General features: G+C 34.9%; 1 protein-coding gene across 15 annotated transcripts in view; it reads right to left on the reverse strand.

Moving 5' to 3' along the window:
• Nucleotides 1-20,776, reverse strand: part of PDZD2 (PDZ domain containing 2) — a 499,259-nt gene that overhangs the window by 140,597 nt on the left and 337,886 nt on the right. For all 15 annotated transcript variants that reach the window (XM_074279475.1, XM_074279477.1, XM_074279472.1 and 12 more), the window contains one exon: nt 13,225-13,654. In XM_074279475.1, the coding sequence (XP_074135576.1) occupies nt 13,225-13,654 (430 nt within the window). The remainder of the gene's footprint in view (nt 1-13,224; nt 13,655-20,776) is intronic.

Consider the following 20,776-nt stretch of genomic DNA (forward strand, 5'->3'; position numbering starts at 1 on the left):
GCATAAAGGTTTTATCCTTACTTTAAAACAATGATTTTCTCCAAGCTGGAGTCTCTTTGAATTCGTTTTTCTGTTTTTGTTTTTGTTTTTTGTTTTTTGTTTTTTCCAATTTTCTCTTTTTGCCTCGAAGCAATTTCACACAGTAAATGTTAAATATGTAAAGCTGGATTTGAACTCAGATCCTCCTGACTTCAGGGCTATTGCTCTATTCAATGAGCCACTGGGCTGGGCTACCCCTGGATTCAGTCTTTAAAAAAATTGACATATGCCTTTTAGCAAATAGCATGTATATACCAGAGCCAGTTTGAACCAGCATGTAAGAGCCAATCATTAAATTTGTAATGCCTTAGAGAGTGGCAAACATTATCAATTTAGGACTTGAATTATTATTTTGTTGATTGTCTAGACGCAAGAAAATAAAGGAAAAAAATTCTAATAAATCCAGATTAACTTAAAGTATATTGTGTGAATATCCCTTTATCACACCCTCCCCCAAGATGATTATTAAACATTTACAATCTCACCCCAGTGAAAGGAACTGCTTGCTATGTTCAAAAAGTATGAATATCTCTGAAATCCTGTGATTTTGAGATTCAAGGGAGGCAGTGGGTTATAATGAACAAACATGAGGAGTGAAGAGACTTGCTTTTATTGAGATATGACTCACACTGGGAGGCCTAACTTCTGGTTTTCCTACCATATCAGATCATGAAAATTTCCCCCCATTACTTGAAAAATTCAATTAAATATTACTGCTTTTTTTTTCCTGTAGGTATCAGGAGCTTATAGGCAAAGAATGAAATTCAGCAATGAAATATACTCTATAAACATTAACAGCTGTAGTGTTTGCCCTTCTTGGAGTGATAAAATTCTGGAATTTTACAAGTCAAGTCAACAAGTGTCAATTAAGCCCTGGCGTGTCCCAATCTTTGTACTAGGTATAAAAGAAAGGCCAGGAGACTGTCCCTAATTTTGAGGAGCTCACAGTCCTTGGGTAAAACAGCAGACAAGCAAGACCATACAAATAAAACAGATAATAATAGTTTGGGATAATCAACAGAGGGAAGCAGCAAGAATTAAGGAGGATCAGGCAGAAAGGTATTTTTTAGCTGGAACTTGACAGAAATCAGCAAATTCAGGAAGCAGATGGGGAAAAAAACGCTAATAATGAGCAGCAGCCAATGAAAATGCTCAGAGTTGGAGGCCAAAAGGTCAAAAATTTCAAGAGAACTAATAAAAAAAAAAATCAAATGAAGGTAACCTAGCTGTAGCAGATCTAAAACTATATTATAAAGCAGTGGTAACTAAAACCACTTGGTATAGGCTAAGAAATAGACTAGTTGATCAGTGGAATAGGTTAGGTTAGGTTCACAGGACAAAATAGTCAATGATTTATAGCAATCTACTGTTTGACAAACCCAAAGACCCAGCTTTTGGGATAAGAATTCATTATTTGACAAACACTGTTGGAAAATTGGAAATTAGTATGGCAGATACTAGGCATTGACCCACACCTAACACCGTACACCAAGATAAGGTTGAAATGGGTTCATGATCTAGACATCAAGAATGAGATTATAAATAAATTAGAAGAACACAGGATAGTTTACTTCTCAGATTTGTGGAAGAGGAAGGAATTTGTAACCAAAGAAGAACTAGAGATCATTATTGATCACAAAATAGATAATTTTGATTATATTAAGCTAAAAACTTTTTTGTACAAACAAAACTAATGCAGACAAGATTAGAAGAGAAGCAATAAACTGGGAAAACATTTTTACATTCAAAGGTTCTGATAAAGGCCTCATTTCCAAAATATATAGAGAACTGACTCAACTTTATAAGAAATCAAGCCATTCTCCAATTGATAAATGATCAAAGGATATGAACAATTTTCAGACAAAGAAAATGAAACTACTTCTACTCCTATGAAAAGGTGTTCCAAATCACTACTGATCATAGAAATGCAAATTAAGACAACTCTGAGATACTACTACACACTTGTCAGATTGGCTAAGATGACACGAAAAGATAACAATAAATGTTGGAGAGGATGTGGGAAAACTGGAACACTGATGGATTGTTGGTGGAACTGTGAATGAATCCAACTATTCTGGAGAGTAATTTGGAACTATACTCAAAAAGTTATCAAACTGTGCATACTCTTTGGTCCAGCAGTGCTACTACTGGGCTTATATCCCAAAGAGATCTTAAAGAAGGGAAAGGGACTCTGTATGTGCAAAAATATTTGTAGCAGCCCTTTTTGTAGTGGCCAGAAACTGGAAACTGAGTAGATGCCCATCAATCGGAGAATGGCTAAATAAGTATATGAATGTTATGGAATATGGAATATTACTGTTATGTAAGAAATGACCAGCAAGATGAATACAGAGAGCCTTGGAGAGACTAACATGAACTGATGCTGAGTAAAATGAGCAGAATTATACATGGCAACAAGAAGACTATATAACAATCAATTCTGATGGAAGTGGCTCTTTTCAACTATGAGATGATTCAAACTAGTTCCATTTGTCCAGTAATGAAGAAAGTCAGCTATACCCGGAGAGAGGACTGTGGGAACTAAGTATGGAATACAACACAGCATTTTCACTCTTTATGTTAGTTTGCTTACATTTTTTGTTTTCCTTCTCAGGTTTTTTCTTCTTTCTGGATCCAATTTTTTTTTTTTTTGTATGTGCAGCAAAATAACTGTATAGATGTGTGTATGTGCATATATATAGGATTTAACATAATTTAGCATATTTAACATGTATTGCCATCTAGGGGAAGGGGGAGGGGAAGGAGGGGAAAATTTGGAACAGAGATTTTGCAAAGGTCAATGCTGAAAAAATTACCCATGCATATGTTTTGTAAATAAAAAGATAATAATAATAAAAATATTTAAAAAAGAAAAAAGAAAATATCCAGAGTTGGAAGATAAAGTGTCTCTCTTAAGGAGACCTATGCCATTGGATTATAGAATAAGTTATGGTGAGATGTAATAATTAATGTCTGACAAAATAAATCAAGCCTATTCTAAACCTCCTACTTAATACAGAAATCCTTTCTAATACTTCTGTCAAAAATTTGGCTTCTGCTTGAACACCTTCCCTGACAGAGAGCTCACTATCTAACTCAATCCATTTAGGGACATTTCTAATTGTTTAACAATTCTTCACTATAACTTCAATCCTCTTGTGCAAGTGCTATTCTCTAAGGCAACACAGACAGAATCTATACCTTCCTTCACTTATTATCCAAAGATGTATGTCATCACTTCTCCAACTTCACCTCTCCCTTCCCCACTCTCACTTCTCTTCAAATTCATCTTGGAATTTGAACTTGCAATGACAGCCATGGCTGAGTAACCAGAAAGAATGTGGCCAAGGGCAGAATTAGAGAGGTAAAGAGGACAGAGATTACACGAGCAGCAAGCACCTACAAGGCTTACCAGGGAGAGCTCCAATTTCTCTCAAAATCACCACTTGAACCCTTAAATGCATTCTATTGATTTTTAAGCAGAGAAAGAAAAGTTGTTAAGAACAATATCCTCAAATTTCCTACTCAGGGATTAGAGTAGAAAGGAACATGAGAGTTAGCCCCACCCTTTTATTTTACAAATGAATAAAGTGAGATCCAGGCATATGAAAAAATTTAGAATCATCCATCTTCCAATCTTGAAGATCCTTCAACATTTGAGGGGGAAAAAAAAAAAAAAATATATATATATATATATATATATATATATATATATAAACTTAAAGAATTGCTACATTACTTGCCCTCTAGGGGAGGAGATGGGGGGAAGGAAGGGTCTATGATGAAAAATTATCTGTGCATAGGTTTTGAAAATAAAAAGCTTTATTTAAAAAAAAAGAATTCCCTCAATCAAATACTAAACTTGAAATTCTAAAACTAAAAGGAGAAATTAACAATATTGAAAGTAAAAAAAAAAACTATTGAATTAATAAATAAAACTAAGAGTTGGTTTTATGAAAAAACCAATAAAATAGATAAACTTTTTGGTATCTGATCAGAAAAAGGAAAGAGGAAAATCAAATTGTTAGTCTTAAAAATGAAAAGGGGGAACTTTCCAACAATGAAGAGGAAATTAGAGCAATAATAAGGAGTTACTTTGCTCAACTTTATGCCAATAAATTTGGTAACTTAAATGAAATGGATGACTGCCTCCAAAAATATAGGCTTCCCAGATTAACAGAGGAAGTAAATTGCTTAAATAATCCCATTTCAGAAAAAGAAATTGAACAAGCTATTAATCAACTCCCTAAGAAAAAATCCCTAGGATCAGATGGATTTACATGTGAATTCTACCAAACATTTAAAGAAAAATTAGCCCCAATGTTATATAAACTATTTGAAAAATAGGGAATGAAGGAGTGCTACCAAACTCCTTTTATGACACAGACATGGTACTGATATCTAAACCAGATAGGTTGAAAACTGAGAAAGAAAACTATAGACCAATCTCGTTAAATAAATATTGATGCTAAAATCTTAAATAAGATATTAGCCTAGAGAGACTCATCACTGGAGGGAGCCACAGGCTGAATAATTTTTCTAATGTGGTGTCTTTCAAACCAACTTTTAAGACCATACGTTCTGCAACCTTGTGGATGGAGGGAGCTCTCAAACTAACAAAATCCCAGGTCTTTGAAGCACAGAGTCACCTGATTGGTGCTTCACCTTCTCTGGAAACAGTTGATACATTTTAACTTTCTTGCCAAAGGCCACCTTTTAAATTGCTCTTGACCCTATGGAAAGGTGCTTCTCTCCTGTGCTGGTGCTCATCCTCAGCCCCATTATTCAATATTTCATCTCAAGTGGGCCTCCATCCAAAATGTGGGGTTACAGCTGCACAAACCCAGCTCTTTATTCCTATGCATTAACAAAGAAATAGAGAACTAGGAAAGAGATTAAAATCCAGGACACATCCATAGATCTCTCATGACCTACTTAGAAAGGAGTACAAAGAAAGGTTGTTTCTAGTGAGAAGACCACATTTATGTGCATGTACATATGCATAAATACATAAATATACTCCTTGACATTCACAGATAGAGATGTATCTCAAATATCCATAGTATGACAGGACAGGACTGGCATGGAAAACTGGAGGAGAGCCAGCAAGTCCAATTTCCCCTCCTGACAAAACTTGCCATCACCAGGAAACCCTGCAGGAATTTTGAGAGTTGTCATCTAATAAAGGGAAAAGAAGAAATGGCCCCTACACCAACATTGAGTAGAAAGAGAAATGAGTATAGCTGCAGGTCATCAAGAAAAGTTGAAATGATAGAAATAAAAGAGCTCTCACAGAACTGACAGCACTGATAAAAATGAGAAAATTATCATTATCAGCCATGATCCCTGAAATGTTCTATGAGCAAGCAAGATTCTATAAGTGAACATGCTGGACAGTGAACTTGCTATAGACGGCACCACACACACACACTCTCAAAACACACTCTCAAAACTGTTGCCAGGAACTACATTGGCACAAGTGTCAAGTGCCTCATGACCTGTTCTCCAAGGTCGAATCAGACCAGAATCTGTAACTGGGAAGCTGTTGGAAATATGGCTCACAAATTATCCTCTCAGCCCTCATATACTTCTAATATTACCTAGAGTCCTAGTGCCCCAGCTTCCAGATGCAGTATCAGAAAAAAGGCTGGTCTGGCTCATTGCCAATGGGTAGGTTTTTTGCTCTGTCTCCCCTGGCTGATAATTTGTATAATTAGATATACAAAGTACATATGTATACATACACTCATACACCTCTTTATATATGTTTACACATATATAACATATGCATATGTAGAGCCTTCACCAAAAAAACTTGCTTGAGGTGAATAATAAATCTATCAAAAAGCATTTACTATTTGAAAAAATAGGGAATGAAGGAGTCCTACCAAACTCCTTTTATGACATAGACATGGTACTGATACCTAAACCAGGTAGGTTGAAAACAGAGAAAGAAAACTATAGACCAATCTCTTTAATGAATATTGATGCTAAAATCTTAAATAAGATATTAGCAAAAAGACTATAGAAAATCATCCTCAGAATAATACACTATGATCAAGTAGGATTTATATCAGGAATGAAGGGCTGGTTTAATATTAGGAAAACTATTAGTATAATTGATCATATTAATAATCAAATTAATAAAAACCATATGATCATCTCAATAGATGCAGAAAAAGCATCTGATAAAGTACAACATCTATTCCTACTAAAAACGCTTGAGAGTATAGGAATAAATGGACTATTCCTTAGAATAATCAGGAGCATATATTTAAGACCGTCAGTAAGCATAATATGTAATGGAGATAAACTGGACCTTTCCCAGTAAGATCAGGAGTGAAACAAGGTTGCCCACTATCACCATGACTATTCAATATTGTATTAGAAATGCTAGCCTCGGCAATAAGAGTCGAGAAAGAGATTAAAGGAATAAGAGTAGGTAATGAGGAAATTAAACTGTCACTCTTTGCAGATGATATGATGGTATACTTAGAGAACCCCAGAGATTCTAATAAAAAGTTATTAGAAATAATTCACAACTTTAGCAAAGTTGCTGAGTACAAAATAAATCCACATAAATCCTTAGCATTTTTATATATCACCAACAAAATGCAATAGCAAGAGATACAAAGAGAAATTCCATTCCAAACAAATGTTGAGAGTATAAAATATTTTGGAATCCATCTACCAAAGAAAAGTCAGGAATTATATGAGCAAAATTACAAAACACTTGCCACAAAAATAAAGTCAGATTTAAATAATTGGAAAGACATTCAGTGCTCATGGGTAGGCCGAGTGAATATAATAAAGATGACAATACTCCCCAAACTAATCTATTTATTTAGTGCTATACCAATCAGACTCCCAAGAAACTATTATAATGACCTAGAAAAAATAACAACAAAATTCATATGGAAGAATAAAAGGTCGAGAATTTCAAGGGAATTAATGAAAAAAAAGTCAGATGAAGGTGGTCTAGCTGTACCTGATCTAAAGCTATATTATAAAGCAGCAGTCACTAAAACCGTTTGGTATTGGCTAAGAAATAGACTAGTTGATCAGTGGAACAGATTAGGTACACAGGACAAAAAAGGGTACAACTATAGCAATCTAGTGTTTGACAAACCCAAAGATATCTACTTTTGGGATAAGAATTTGAAAAAAAAAACTGTTGGGAAAACTGGAAATTAGTATGGCAGAAATTAGATATGGACCCACACTTAACACCATATACCAAGATAAGATCAAAATGGGTCCATGATTTAGGCATAAAGAATGAGATCATAAATAGATTAGAGGAACAGAGAATAGTCTACCTCTCAGACCTGTGGAAGACAAAGGAATTTATGACCAGAAGAGAACTAGAGATCATTATTGATCACAAAATAGAAGATATTGATTACATCAAACTAAAAAGCTTTTGTACAAACAAAACTAATGCGAACAAGATTAGAAGGGAAGTTTTATCAGAACCTTTAACTGTAAAAATATTTTCCCAATTTGTTACTTCCCTTCTAATCTTGTTTGCATTAGTATTGTTTGTACAGAAACTTTTTAGTTTGATGTAATCAAAATCTTCTATTTTGTGATCAGTAATGATCTCTAGTTCTCCTCTGGTAATAAATTCCTTCCTCCTCTCCAGGTCTGAGAGGTAGACTATCCTCTGTTCCTCTAATCTATTTATGATCTCATTCTTTATGCCTAAATCATGGACCCTAATTTATAAGAAATCAAACCATTCTCCAATTGATAAATGGTCAAAGGATATGAACAGACAATTTTCAGATGATGAAATTGAAACTATATCCACTAATATGAAAGAATGTTCCAAATCTCTACTGATCAGAGAAATGCAAATTAAGACAACTCTGAGATACCACTACACACCTGTCAGATTGGCTAAGATGACAGGAACAAATAATGATGAATATTGGAGGGGATGTGGGAAAACTGGGACACTGATACATTGTTGGTGGAGTTGTGAAAGAATTCGGCCATTCTGGAGAGCAATTTGGAACTATGCCCCAAAAGTTATCAAACTATGCATACGCTTTGATCCAGCAGTGCTTCTACTGGGCTTATACCCCAAGGAAATACTAAAGAGGGGAAAGGGACCTGTGTGTGCCAAAATGTTTGTGGCAGCTCTTTTCGTAGTGGCCAGAAACTGGAAAATGAATGGATGTCCATCAATTGGAGAATGGTTGGGTAAATCATGGTATATGAAGGTTATGGAATATTATTGCTCTGTAAGAAATGACCAACAGGATGAATACAGAGAGGCTTGGAGAGACTTACATCAACTGATGCTGAGTGAAATGAATAGAACCAGAAGATCACTGTACACTTCAACAACAATACTGTATGGGGATGTATTCTGATGGAAGTGGAAATCTTCAACATAAAGTTTAAGATCCAACTCACTTCCAGTTGATCAATGATGGACAGAAACAGCTACACCCAGAGAAGGAACACTGGGAATTGAATGTAAACTTTTAGCACTACTGTCTATCTACCCAGGTTACTTATACCTTCGGAATCCAATTCTTAATGTGCAACAAGAAAATTGGATCTACACACATATATTGTATCTAGGTTATACTGTAACACATTTAATATGTATGGGATTGCCTGTCATCTAGGGGAGGGAGTAGAGGGAAGGAGGGAAAAATTTGGAAAAATACAAGGGATAATGCTATAAAAAATTATTCATGATATGTGCTGTAAAAAATTATAATTATAAAATTAATTTTTAAAAAAAAGGAAAAAAAGCATTTACTATGTACCTCCTCTGTGCCAGGCACTATGTTAGCTATAGGGGATAAAATATAATAAATGAAACAATCCAAATTATATTCCCTTAACTTAGAAAAGAATACTGACCTGATTTGTATCCCTGCACAGATAATAAAGACTTACAAATCTATATATACATTCATATATTTATGCAGGCATACATAGGCACTTATACATGTGTTTTCTTAAGTTTGGGATGAAGACTCTTTTAAGTTTTTTGAAATTTTTAAAAATTTTTGTCTTTATAATATATATATATATATATATATATATATATATATATATATATATGTATAGCCATTTTATATAAATAGACATACTATTCATTTGAAAATTATATGGTCTCACCAATAAAAAATATAATTTTAAAAAACTGGGGTGGGGGATTGGAATATATTTTTGTATAACAGTATAGTAGTAAAAAGGAGTACCAATTTACAAAATAATAATTGATGGATTAAAAAAAGATCTGAAAAATGGTTATGAGCCTTTGTTGAATTTTTCTAAAACTTAATTCATTAATAAAGAGGAAAAGGAAGAACATGTTTTTTCTTTCATTATTCAAACAGAATGGAAGTTTTCCCAAAGGAAATTCTTAAGGTAAACTGCCAATTTATGTTTTTCTGGAAAATCCATTTTATAGCTTGACCTTGGTCTCAACCCACTCTGTAAAAATGGGGTCTCATTCACTTCTGGGTTATGAGGGACACTTCTTCTTTCTGAGACTTTCAAGAAGGCTACGATCCTCAGGACTGTCCATTTTTCAAAAGGTGCAGTGGATGGATGGGAAAAAGCTATAAATCTACAATGAATTCTTATGACTCCTTGCCAATCAAAGGCAAAGAAAGAAGCTTGCTTGGGGAGAGAAACCTGTGCTTACCTCAAGTTTGTAAGACCCTATGACTCACCATGAAAATGCAATCTTGGTGGTTCTGTAGCATGAAACAAAGTGACAGATCTTATCTGCAGGAACTACAGACTGAGATCTTTTTGACAGTGCTTAGGAGAACTGTCTACTTGGGCCCATATTATTACCAGCAGCCACCAGTGCTGCTCCATCATGAATTTCTACTGGCCTCTCAGAAATTAAAAAAAAAAAAAAAAAAAAATTAATGAAGATCATTTACTTTCTTAACACGAACATTCATTCTTTTTTTTTTTGTTAGAATAGCTTGTTTATATTTAAAACTTTTTTCTAACTACATGTAAAAACAAATTTTAAAATTCTCTTTTTTTAAAAATTTTGAGTTTCAAATTCTCTCCTTCCCTCTTTTCACATTGTGAAGGCAAGTAATTTGATATAGATTATACATGTGCAGTCATGCCAAATAGTATATATGGGAATTCTTAAAATTCCGACATAAAATTCTTATTTATTATTAAAAAAACAAACAAACAAACAAACAAAAAACATGATTGTTACCTTCAATTACTTACAGTTTCTTTCTTCACAAAATGAGGGAGATATGGGGGAAAAAAAAGGAATAAATGCCCTGTAAGGTCTTGTCTATCTCTAAATCTATGATCCCATATTCCTAATTTGGCCCAATGGACCAAAGGATATTCATTAACTTCCACTGGAGAGAAAGGAAAGATCTCTTTCTAAAATATCTTGAACCAAATGTTCCTTTTTCCCCCACTAAGGGATGTGCATTAGTTCAAATCAAGACCTACTTCTGTCAGCTGTAAAAAAAATAAAATAAAAATAAATAGCTTTAACCTTCCTAAGGATTAAGACAAAAAAAGATCTTAATTTATTTATTCCATCCTGGCTTTCCTTTCATAAGTCGATTTTTTTTTCTTACTATTTTCTCTCCCCTCCCCAATTCAATGGATTATTAAATAGAGCATCAAAGTCATTCATTTAATTTTCTAAATGAGATGAAAGCTACAACATCTCTTTGCTTTTCACTGACCCATTTCTTTTGCTTGTTAGCAGAATGTAAACTTAAAACACTTTCTTCCATCTTCTCATTAATTTATTCATTCTCCAAATACCTACTGGATGTCCAAAGTGTACAAGGCAAAGCACTATCTGAAAAATAAAATTCTCTAGAGATCAGAAAGAAAGAATACTATAATTTGGATGGTTCCACTGCGGATCTGCTAAATTCAGTACAGCCATTTATCCCAACATATGTTTATTTTGTCTCCATGTTCTCAGTCTCTCTGCTATTCACCATTCCCTTCCCTCACATATCCCTTCCTTAGGGGGGTTCTCCTTTAACTTCATAAGTTATAATTTCATAAGCGCCTTCAAACTCCAAACTTAAGGTCTTATCAGGGCAAGGCCACTATCTTTCTTGGAGTTTTTGCACAAAAAAAAGGCATCTCAAGAGAGTACATATTATACACCAAAGTCCATGGTTAAGTGACTTGTGCAGGGTCACACAGCTAGTAAGTGTCTGATGCTACATTTGAACTCAGGTCCCCCTGACTCCAGGGTTAGTACTCTATCCATAAATATAAGAATTACAAGGAAAATATATGCATATGTACACACACATAATATATATGTGGGTATATTTATGTTGTTGTTTTTTTAAAAATAGATCTCAAGTAGTGAAATTTCAGGGAAGTATTTAGAGAACAGGGAAATTTTGCAGACACCAGGTAGATAGCTCTCTAGTATTCCCATGTTTCCTATGCTAGACCTGGTCCATGACAGCTGGAATGAAAGTTTATGTGACTTGCATAAAGACAGTTAGGTGAAAGTGGATACAGTACTCGCTCTAGTGTCAAGAGGACCTGAGTTCAAATCTAACATCAGTAACTTAGCAGTCATGTGACTCTGAGTAAAATTTTTGTCTCCCTCAGTTTCCTCATTTGTAAAATAGAGATAATAATAGCATCTATCTACCAACATTGTTGTGAGGCTAAAATAAGGTAGTATTTTTAATTCTTAAAGTGCTATACAAATGCTATTATTATAATTGTACACAGCTTCCACATTAATTTTTTTTTCTGAAGCAATTGGGTTAAGTGACTTGCCCAAGGTCATAAAGCTAGGAAGTCTTAAGTGTCTGAGGTCAGATTTTATTTGATTGAGGTCAGATTTGGTCCTCTTGACTTCAGGGCTGGTGCTCTATTTACTGCACCACCTAGTTGTCCCCCCACATTTAACTTTGCTGGAATTTAGCAGTATGAACTATATGATCCCATTTAAATGTTCCTGGTTTTGAACTCTCTTAAAAACAAAAACAAATGTTTATGGCTCTAGAGTTTGCCTGTACTCTCCCAGATAATACTGCTCTGTTTTGATGTTTATTTCATCATCTGAATTGCCACCAGAAATACATGAACTTGTGATGACAATTCCTCTAGTGACAGCCACTAATGAATAAGGATGTGGCTGCAAGAGAACCCATGAAACTCCAAATAGAATCACAATAATTTAGTATTACTTGAGAAGCAGTAAGTAGGGAATTTCCTTTATTTTTCTTTATTCCTTTTTTTCCCCCTTCTTTCTTCTTTAAAGTATGATAGAATGATAAAAACAAGGACAAGACATATTATGTAACTTTTCTCCATTCTCTGATCATTTGTCTGAATAAGTTCATTTGTTGGCCAGGAAATACAAAAGTCATTCTATCTATGTTTGAATTCAGTGCTCATTTTTCCAGTTTTAAAACAATTTTAGACTAGTATATATAAGCATGCTCCACATAATCTAGCGTTAATCAATGTCACTTTGTATAATGGCATCATTAATAGATTACTGAGAGACAACAAAGCATAGAGAATAGGAGAGGAGTGTTGGGTCTTGAAGACCTGGATTCAAATGATGCTTCTGAGACTTTCTATCTCTAAGACCTTTTAAACAAGTCATTCAACCTCTTCATTGCCTCAGGTAATTTTTTAAAAAGTATAAGTTGCTAAAGAGTTGTGAATCTAAATTTGTAGGAAGCATGTTCCTCCAACAAGCTGACTACTTTATGAATTTTCTACACCAATGACATCATGGATCCAAAGCAAGAAAAAAGAGAGAGAGATAGATATTTGCTTGCCAGTCATCTTTATCAAGACTTCAGTGTTGATATCTCATCACCATCTTTTCATTCATATATAGGAAATACAAATTAGGTCTGTGATATCATTAGTTTGGGAACTGCCAGAAAGAAAACTCTCTCATCCAAGGTTGATTTCGCAGTATTCCACAACTTGATAGTCTTAGCCTGGTACCCCAAGAGATCAGGTTACTTGTCCATGATCATACAACCAAGATGTGTCAAAGGCAAGCTTAGATCTGGGTTTTTTTTAACTGTAAGGTCATCTACATGCACTCTAACATGTTGCCTCTGATATACATAGATTTATGTTCTTGTCCTCCATCTCCATCATCAGGTTTTAGATTATACTATTATCTTCTAAGGTAAAATCAAATCTTACCTGTGTCAAATGGTCGCTTGGCTTGAAATCAGACTTTCCTTCAGACAAGCGAGGTCTATGATGGCCTGTGACTAGAGGAATCTCTGTATTTGGCAATTGTTCATCTGTCCTGTCATCCACTTCCAGGGTCTCTAGCCGCGGGCCACCCATCTCCATGAGGGCACAATGTCCATTCTCTAGCTCAGAGTCCTGACTGTTCCTGTTCTCCCCACTGTCCTTACTGACAGATGACCTGGAGATGACTCCAAATTTCCTTGTTCTCTTCCCATTTTGTACCAGACGGCTGCTGGGCTCTGAGGTAGGAGTTGCTTTGGGTTCACAGCTGTTGCTGTTGTTTCCATTAGAAGGAGGGAGAGGAGCCTTGCGCTTAATGCGGCGTAGCATGATTAGGTAGATAAAGCCGCCATTCCAGCACTGATCAGCCAGATAACTGCAGATAAAATAAAAGAAGAATTTGTGAAAATCTTGCTAATGTCCAAAGTAAAAAACAGTTAAAAGGGACATCTATCCCTCTCCATCCTACCTCTTATTCCCAACAGCCAACAGGATATACTTGACTAAATTTAGCCAATAAAAATCAAGTGCTTAAGGCTCCTTAAAAGGTTTTAACAATCCATTCACTTAGCATGAATGGCCAAAGTTGTTTTATGTGAATGTGACTCAACAAGAAATAACTAACAAAAGTAATCTAGATTCAGGCTCCACGGAAGGGCATAATGAAAACAAATCCAATTCTTGTTCATGGTTAGGCCATGACAACATAAAAGTGACATTACTGCCTAAACTAACTGGCAGATTTAGTCCCACACCGATACAAAATAACAAAGAAATTACTTTATAGCACCAGAGAGAGGACACACAATCAAGAATCTCAAAGTAAATAATGAAAACTAATAAGAATGAAGGAGCCCTAATATTACCAGATCTCAAACTATACCAAACAACAGTCAACATTATTTTGCATTGTTTTGTGTGTGTTTTTGTTTTTAAAGAAAATTGACTAATGGACCAATAGTAAGATCCAAAACCAAGCCAAAATGCAGTAGCCTAGTGTTTGATAAGCCCAAGAGCACTAATTACTAAAGTTAAATTCTCTATTCCAACAAAAATTTCTGGAACAACTGAACATGTTTGACAGGAATTTCCATAGTAATTTGCAAATGGATATGTGACCCAAATATAAAAGGTCACAAAAATATTTTAAAAGAATGGAAGGAGATATCCTGTATAATCATAATTAATAAATTTCTTAACTAAAGCAAGAGACAGAAATGATTAGAGAAGATAAATATGAACCGTTTTAATTACATGAAATAGGAGTTTTGTACAAACAAAATCAATTCAGCTAAAATTAGAACCATTAATTAGGGAAAAGTCTTTGCAAGAATTATTTCCGATAAAATTCTGATAACCTTAAGAACAAGTACCATTTTCTAAAAGAGAAGTTGTCAAAGGACATGACAAAGAACAAATAACTTTCAAAAAAGAAATATGCAAACAATAACTATTTGAAATAATGTTCTGAAAGACATTTAATAGAAGAAATACAACTCAAGCAATGCTGATACTTCAACCTTCATCCCCATCAGGTTGGCAAAGATTATAAAACATGAAAATGCACAGTGTTAAAGAAAACACAAAAAGAAAAGTCTAATAAGGCACTGTTGGTGGATCTGTGAATTGATGCAACTCTTCTGGCAAACAATTTGGAATTACATGAAAAAAAAGTAACAAAACAATATATAACTTTGAACAGTAGATTATCTATCATCTATTTACCTAGCTATCTATCTGCTAACCTACTCCAAGGAGATAAAAAAAAAAAGTTGTATGTAATTATGTTTATGTATACAGCTACACATAAATTATTTATAGTAGCACTTTTTGTATTAGAAAAGAACTGGAAGGAAAGAAGATACCATCAGTTGATAAGTGGCTGAAATACTGTAATATTTTAACGTAATGGACTATTAATGACAGTATGAAATGATAAATAATAAACACGTGGGGAGACTTGTAAGTACTAAAAGTGAAATGAGCAGAATAAAGAGAATAACTGATATGATTCCAAAAATGTAAAGGAAAACCTTGAAAAACTTCAAAGCTCTGATCAGCATGGTATCTAATCATTCCTACAGAGATATGAAGATGAAGCAGGGCTCCCCATCTCTTGGCAGAGAAGTGGTGGGGTATAAGTGTAGGATGATGCATATATCATCCAGACATGGCCAGTGTATTCTTTTGTTATGCTTCATGGTATTTGTTAAAAGGTTGAGATCTATTGGAGGGACTAGAAATCATTAGGAAATGAAAATATTAAAAATTAGCCATCAATAAAACATTTTAAAATAAAAATCCAATCATACATAACACTAATAAATATTTCTAGTCTTTCAACCACACTGCTTATACCTTGATCATGCTATAGACTTTTCAACTTGGTTTACTGTAATTGAAGGCAATGTGATTGGAATGAAAAGATGAATTTTAATTGGAATAAATGCAATGTCTTACAATTAGGTTTTTATTTTTTATAATAATAGCTTTTTACTTTTTAAAATAAAAAGATAGTTTTCAACATTCACCCTTGCAAAACCTTGAGTTCCAAATTTTTCTCCCTTCATCCTCCCCCCTCCTATAGCAAGTAATCCAATATATGTTAAAGATGTGCTATTCTTCTAAACATTTCTATATTTATCATGTTGCACAAGAAAAAATCAGAACAAAAGGAAAAAAATGAGAAAGAAAAAAAGAACAAGCAAGCAAGAAATAACATCAAAGGTGAAAATATTATGTTGTGATTCACATTCAGTATCCATAATCCTCTCTCTGGAGGCAGATGGCTCTCTCCATCACAAGTCTATTGGAATTAGCTTGAATCACCTCCTACAATTAGGTTTTTAAAAGATCATTTATCCAATTTCAGAATAGAGGAAATCATAATTGACAGAAGTATGGATCAGTCAGTCACTACACATTTATTAAATACCGAGTATATGTCAGATTGATTGGGACGAAGAAAGTTAAAAGTCACAAGGAGCTCGTAGCCTATGGAAGAAAAGCATGCAAATAAGTATGTAGAAATAAGATAAACACAAGAGAGAATTGTCAGAGAGCAATCACTAGCAAAAAGTCAACTAATTAGTATTCAAGTTAAAAAAAAACAAAAACCTTAGATATTTAGTTGATAATAAGTTTAATATAACCTCTAAGTGTGCTGTGGTTGCTAAAAAACAAGTAAGTAATCTTAGGCTATATAAATAGAAATGAGATGACCAAAATTTGCGTAAATAATTTATGGTTAACAGAGAGAACATCAGTAACCACAGACCTATATGGTTACTTTCTTAGCTCTATAAAATCATGATGAAGTAATTCATAAATCAATTTAGGGCATCTAAACAAAGGTTTTTAAGCAAAGAACAAGCAGGCAATGTTTTGTGAGCAATGTTCAACCAAGGACCACATCTTTTCCATCTGGCAATTAATTATTATAGAGGCAGTTAGGTGGTGTTATGGCTGAGAACTGAACCTAGAGTCAAGAAGACTTGACTGAATCCAACTTCATATACTGTGTGACCTTGAGCAAGACATTTATCCAGTTTGCCTTAATTTCTTCATCTGTAAAATGTAGCTATATTCCAAGGTCATTTTGTAGATCAAATGAAATAATATTCATAAAGCACTTAAAGATACAATGCCTGGTATATAGCAGTCACTACATAATAGTGTATTTCATTCACACACAGTCACTATGTAATAGTTATCATTATTTAATTATAATATCAAAACCAGAAGATTCCATAGTGTTTATTGCTTGTAGATTATGAAAAAGCATTTGATTTCAGTAAATAGAATACTACCATAAAGCTCTTTTTATGGTAAACTATTTCTCATCCATACATCAAGATCACCCAGAATTCCCTGGCAAATGTGACACCAAAAATAATGCCATTTATTGATAGTCTGATAATGAAGTTCAAGTGAAGCAGAAAATGGAGAGATATATAATCACAAAGATGTTTGCACTGTGATGGACAGAGTATACAGAGTCCAGGTTAAAGAAGGATTTCCTTTGGATGGTGAAGTGCTCTAGTTGCTTCTGTTTGCAGATGACATTATGCACAGCATCCCAGTAAAACTGTCTTGACAAATGGACTAAACCAGGTTAAAGGTAATCTGTCAGTGAGGTAGGAGGAGATCTATCCCAAGCATGTAAAGACTTTCCTTGGAGAAATGGGAAGATAGGAACAATTTGTTCCAACAGTCATGAAGGCAGTTGAAATGACTGCTACTGAGCACTTAGAAAATGGTCAGATATCAAAGATGCTAAGGTCATCCATAATATCCTGGACCTTCAATAGTTGACTCGACTTCTGTGAGCAAATGAGTGAGGCTGACAACTTTGTACAACTCTGCCTTAAAACCAGTTCACATACTTGTCAAGACATCATTCCCATGATTTCATTGGTTTTCTTCAAAAACAAAGAATAATCAGCAATAGATATCTGAGACAGACAATATAAAGGACCAATGAGCTGGATCCACAATTGAAAAGGAACAAAAAACACACACACACACATAATATTACTTTTGGAAAACTGAACTCATGAAATGAAGTATTATACTTTCAATACTAATATTTTACTAATGATTTTATATGACAGCCAGACGGAAACACTATATAGTGAATGTTATTGGACTGCAACATACAATCAATGAGGAATTCAGAAGAACAGGAGGAAAAGAAGAACAAAGGATCATAGTTGGATGACCAGAGAGTTCCATTTGTAATCTCACATTGTCATGAGATGTTGAGGGAGGACTCCAGCACTTTGGGTGGGCAAGCTTTTTTACACCAACAAGAGCCAAACAGAATGGGCAGGCATAAATGGTTTGAGATTCACATCACTGAAGGGAACTCCCAAGTCAATGAGATCATACATATATTTAAATATCTGAATAATGAGTAAAAACAAGGGAGGTAACTCCAGATGAGAGTATGATAGTTTAATCACACATAAAACAATATGTCTTGTCCTAAGTTGTGTATTTTAAGTGTGACACTAACAGACTAGCATGGTCCATGACCAGATTAATTATGGGCATCTAAATAAGATTATAAAGGAACAGTTAAAAGCCAGTTAGAGGAGTTTGGAGTTCAATTAATTAAAGGATATTTAGTCAAATGAAGAGACAACATGGGAGAAGGGAATCACTTTCTTCAAATTAGATATTTGGACTGTTATATACAAGAGGAAGATATTATGCAGAGGAAAAATTTAGTCCCTCTTTATAGACAGCCTAGCAAGCACAATGAGCTACTAGTGGAATTAGCAGTAAATTACCTTTTACATAGAATTTTTTGCTTATAAAGCATTTTCTTCATCACAACACTGTAAAATAGGTAGCACAAGATTACATGTACTTTATAGATAAAGAAACTGAGGCTGACAAAATCATCAACTGCCCATCACGGAAAAGTTCAAACAGATTCAATAACAATCTGTTAGAGATTATAGGGAGAAGTCCCTTCTAACCCTAATATTCTGGCAGGAAATGGGTTTTTGTAATGCTATCCTTTAAATCAGAGGTATAACACTGACAATCTCTCTCCAAAAATCTGAATGCTGTCCAAACCAGATTAAGCTATAATGGTAAATAGGGATGGTTTTCTATTTGAATTTGCTACCACTGTTCCAAACCTATAAAGAGACTAGGTTTGTAGCCTACTTAAAGCATGGCTCTCAAGAAGGAAGGACGTTTTATTATAACTCCATCCACGAACAAAATAGTTCTGAAAATAATTCTGTGTTGTGGGGAAGTGGAGATTGCTGGATTGAAAGACCCAAACTGAAATCCAGACTCTGCCACTTAATTCCTTCATGAGCTTGGGCAAATACTTAGCCTTACCTGTTTTCTCATCGTTAAAATTAAGGGAATTAGATTGGATCTCTAAAATCCCTTTCACTCTAAAACCTATGGTTTTTAAGGGCTAAAAAATCTTTCCTCTAAATCATAAATTCAACATCTGGTTAGATACATTTTCAGGATAGATAGCCCCCCAAAGTTCTTTGGCATATCAGTTGCTAAAATGACATAAATCTTATCTAGGTAACCACTTAATCAGAAAGGTGAGAGAAACTCACTCAAGTCTTTTACCTTCCCCAAAAAACTAGGTCATCAACTTTGAACCCAAGGAAGGCAGAACTCCTTAGTGATCCTGAAGAAGTATCTTCATCACCGGATTCTTGCCGAAAGGTACACATCAGTGCTTTCTCCCAAGTGCTAGGTGCTCTCAAATGCCAGAAGTTACAAATTCATAGTCCAAATCCTCATTGAACCTGTCTAGTTTCCTGCCTCCAAGTTCCCACTTTCCCACGCTGACAGTGCCTGGGGCCACAATGACTACCTCCAGTAGGTGAATAACAGTTTCCAAAGACATCAATGAAGCAGTTTTCCTTTTATGACAAACTCCTACTTCTCCGTATACTAAGCGCTGTAAGAAAACTGTCTTTTGCCAGGAAGAGATTAAGATGCTGTCAAGAGAGATCACTGAGACTTGGGTGGTGGGACTGGAAGGTTGTGGGCAGGAGCCCAGGCACAAATGGAAGTCTTGGACCATAGTAAGGTAAGTGGGTGTCCAGGGACAGGCCCGCACACGCGCGTGCACATACACACTGAGGCAGGAGAGAGCCCATCTGCCTTTGTGTTGTAACAAAATCAAAGGCAGCCATTTATCTCCTTAACCGCTGCTCTAAGTTGGTTCAGTCAGTGACCTGTCACAGGAATAATGATTGTAGAGCTTTTGGTAATAACAAGTTCCTGACTTTGCCAATCTCATGTTCATAGAGAAGGGGAAAGGAGAAGGAGTATGCAAATAGTTGGCTGAAGCCTCCAAATCCTTCTTCCCTCCTAAACCACAAAGCATCACCTCCTGCCACATCCAGACACCAAAGGGCTAGTATCTGGAAGGTTCAGGAGATAAATAGACGAAATTTTGTCAACTGAGAAAGAGTCTGGCATAAGACACCTTAAGCTGTCCCCTAGCTAGGATATATTGATCATCCTATTTTTAAAACCACATTTGGATTTCCTTATTTTTTCATAGGTTGGAGGATTTTGGTTTGGAGGTTCTTTTGGACTGTATTTCTAAACCTGGAGGCCATTTGGTCCAACTTTCTAATTTTAGAGATGAAGGAACTGAACCACAGGCAGATGAAATGGACTTGTCTACAATCACACAAGTAGCAAGTGGTAGTACCAGAATTTCAAGCCCAAAACAGAATTTCCCCAATCTTTGGGGGGGAAAAAAGAAAGGAAATCTCCCAAGCAAAGTGAGCCAAGATGAAATAGGATCTCAGAAAATGCCTGCTATTACCACGCATACATGCACACAAAAAGATAAATAACTGTTCTTCAGGACATGATATAAAATGTTGGGAAGATCATAAGTAGAAAAGAAGCTCAACCTTGGCTCTACTACTAATGAACCATGTGACATTGAACAAGTCCCAATTTCTAGGAGCCTTGTCTGTAAATGAGGAGGCTG

This window comes from Sminthopsis crassicaudata, chromosome 1 (assembly GCF_048593235.1).
Source record: "Sminthopsis crassicaudata isolate SCR6 chromosome 1, ASM4859323v1, whole genome shotgun sequence".
NCBI classification, from domain to species: Eukaryota; Metazoa; Chordata; class Mammalia; order Dasyuromorphia; family Dasyuridae; genus Sminthopsis; species Sminthopsis crassicaudata.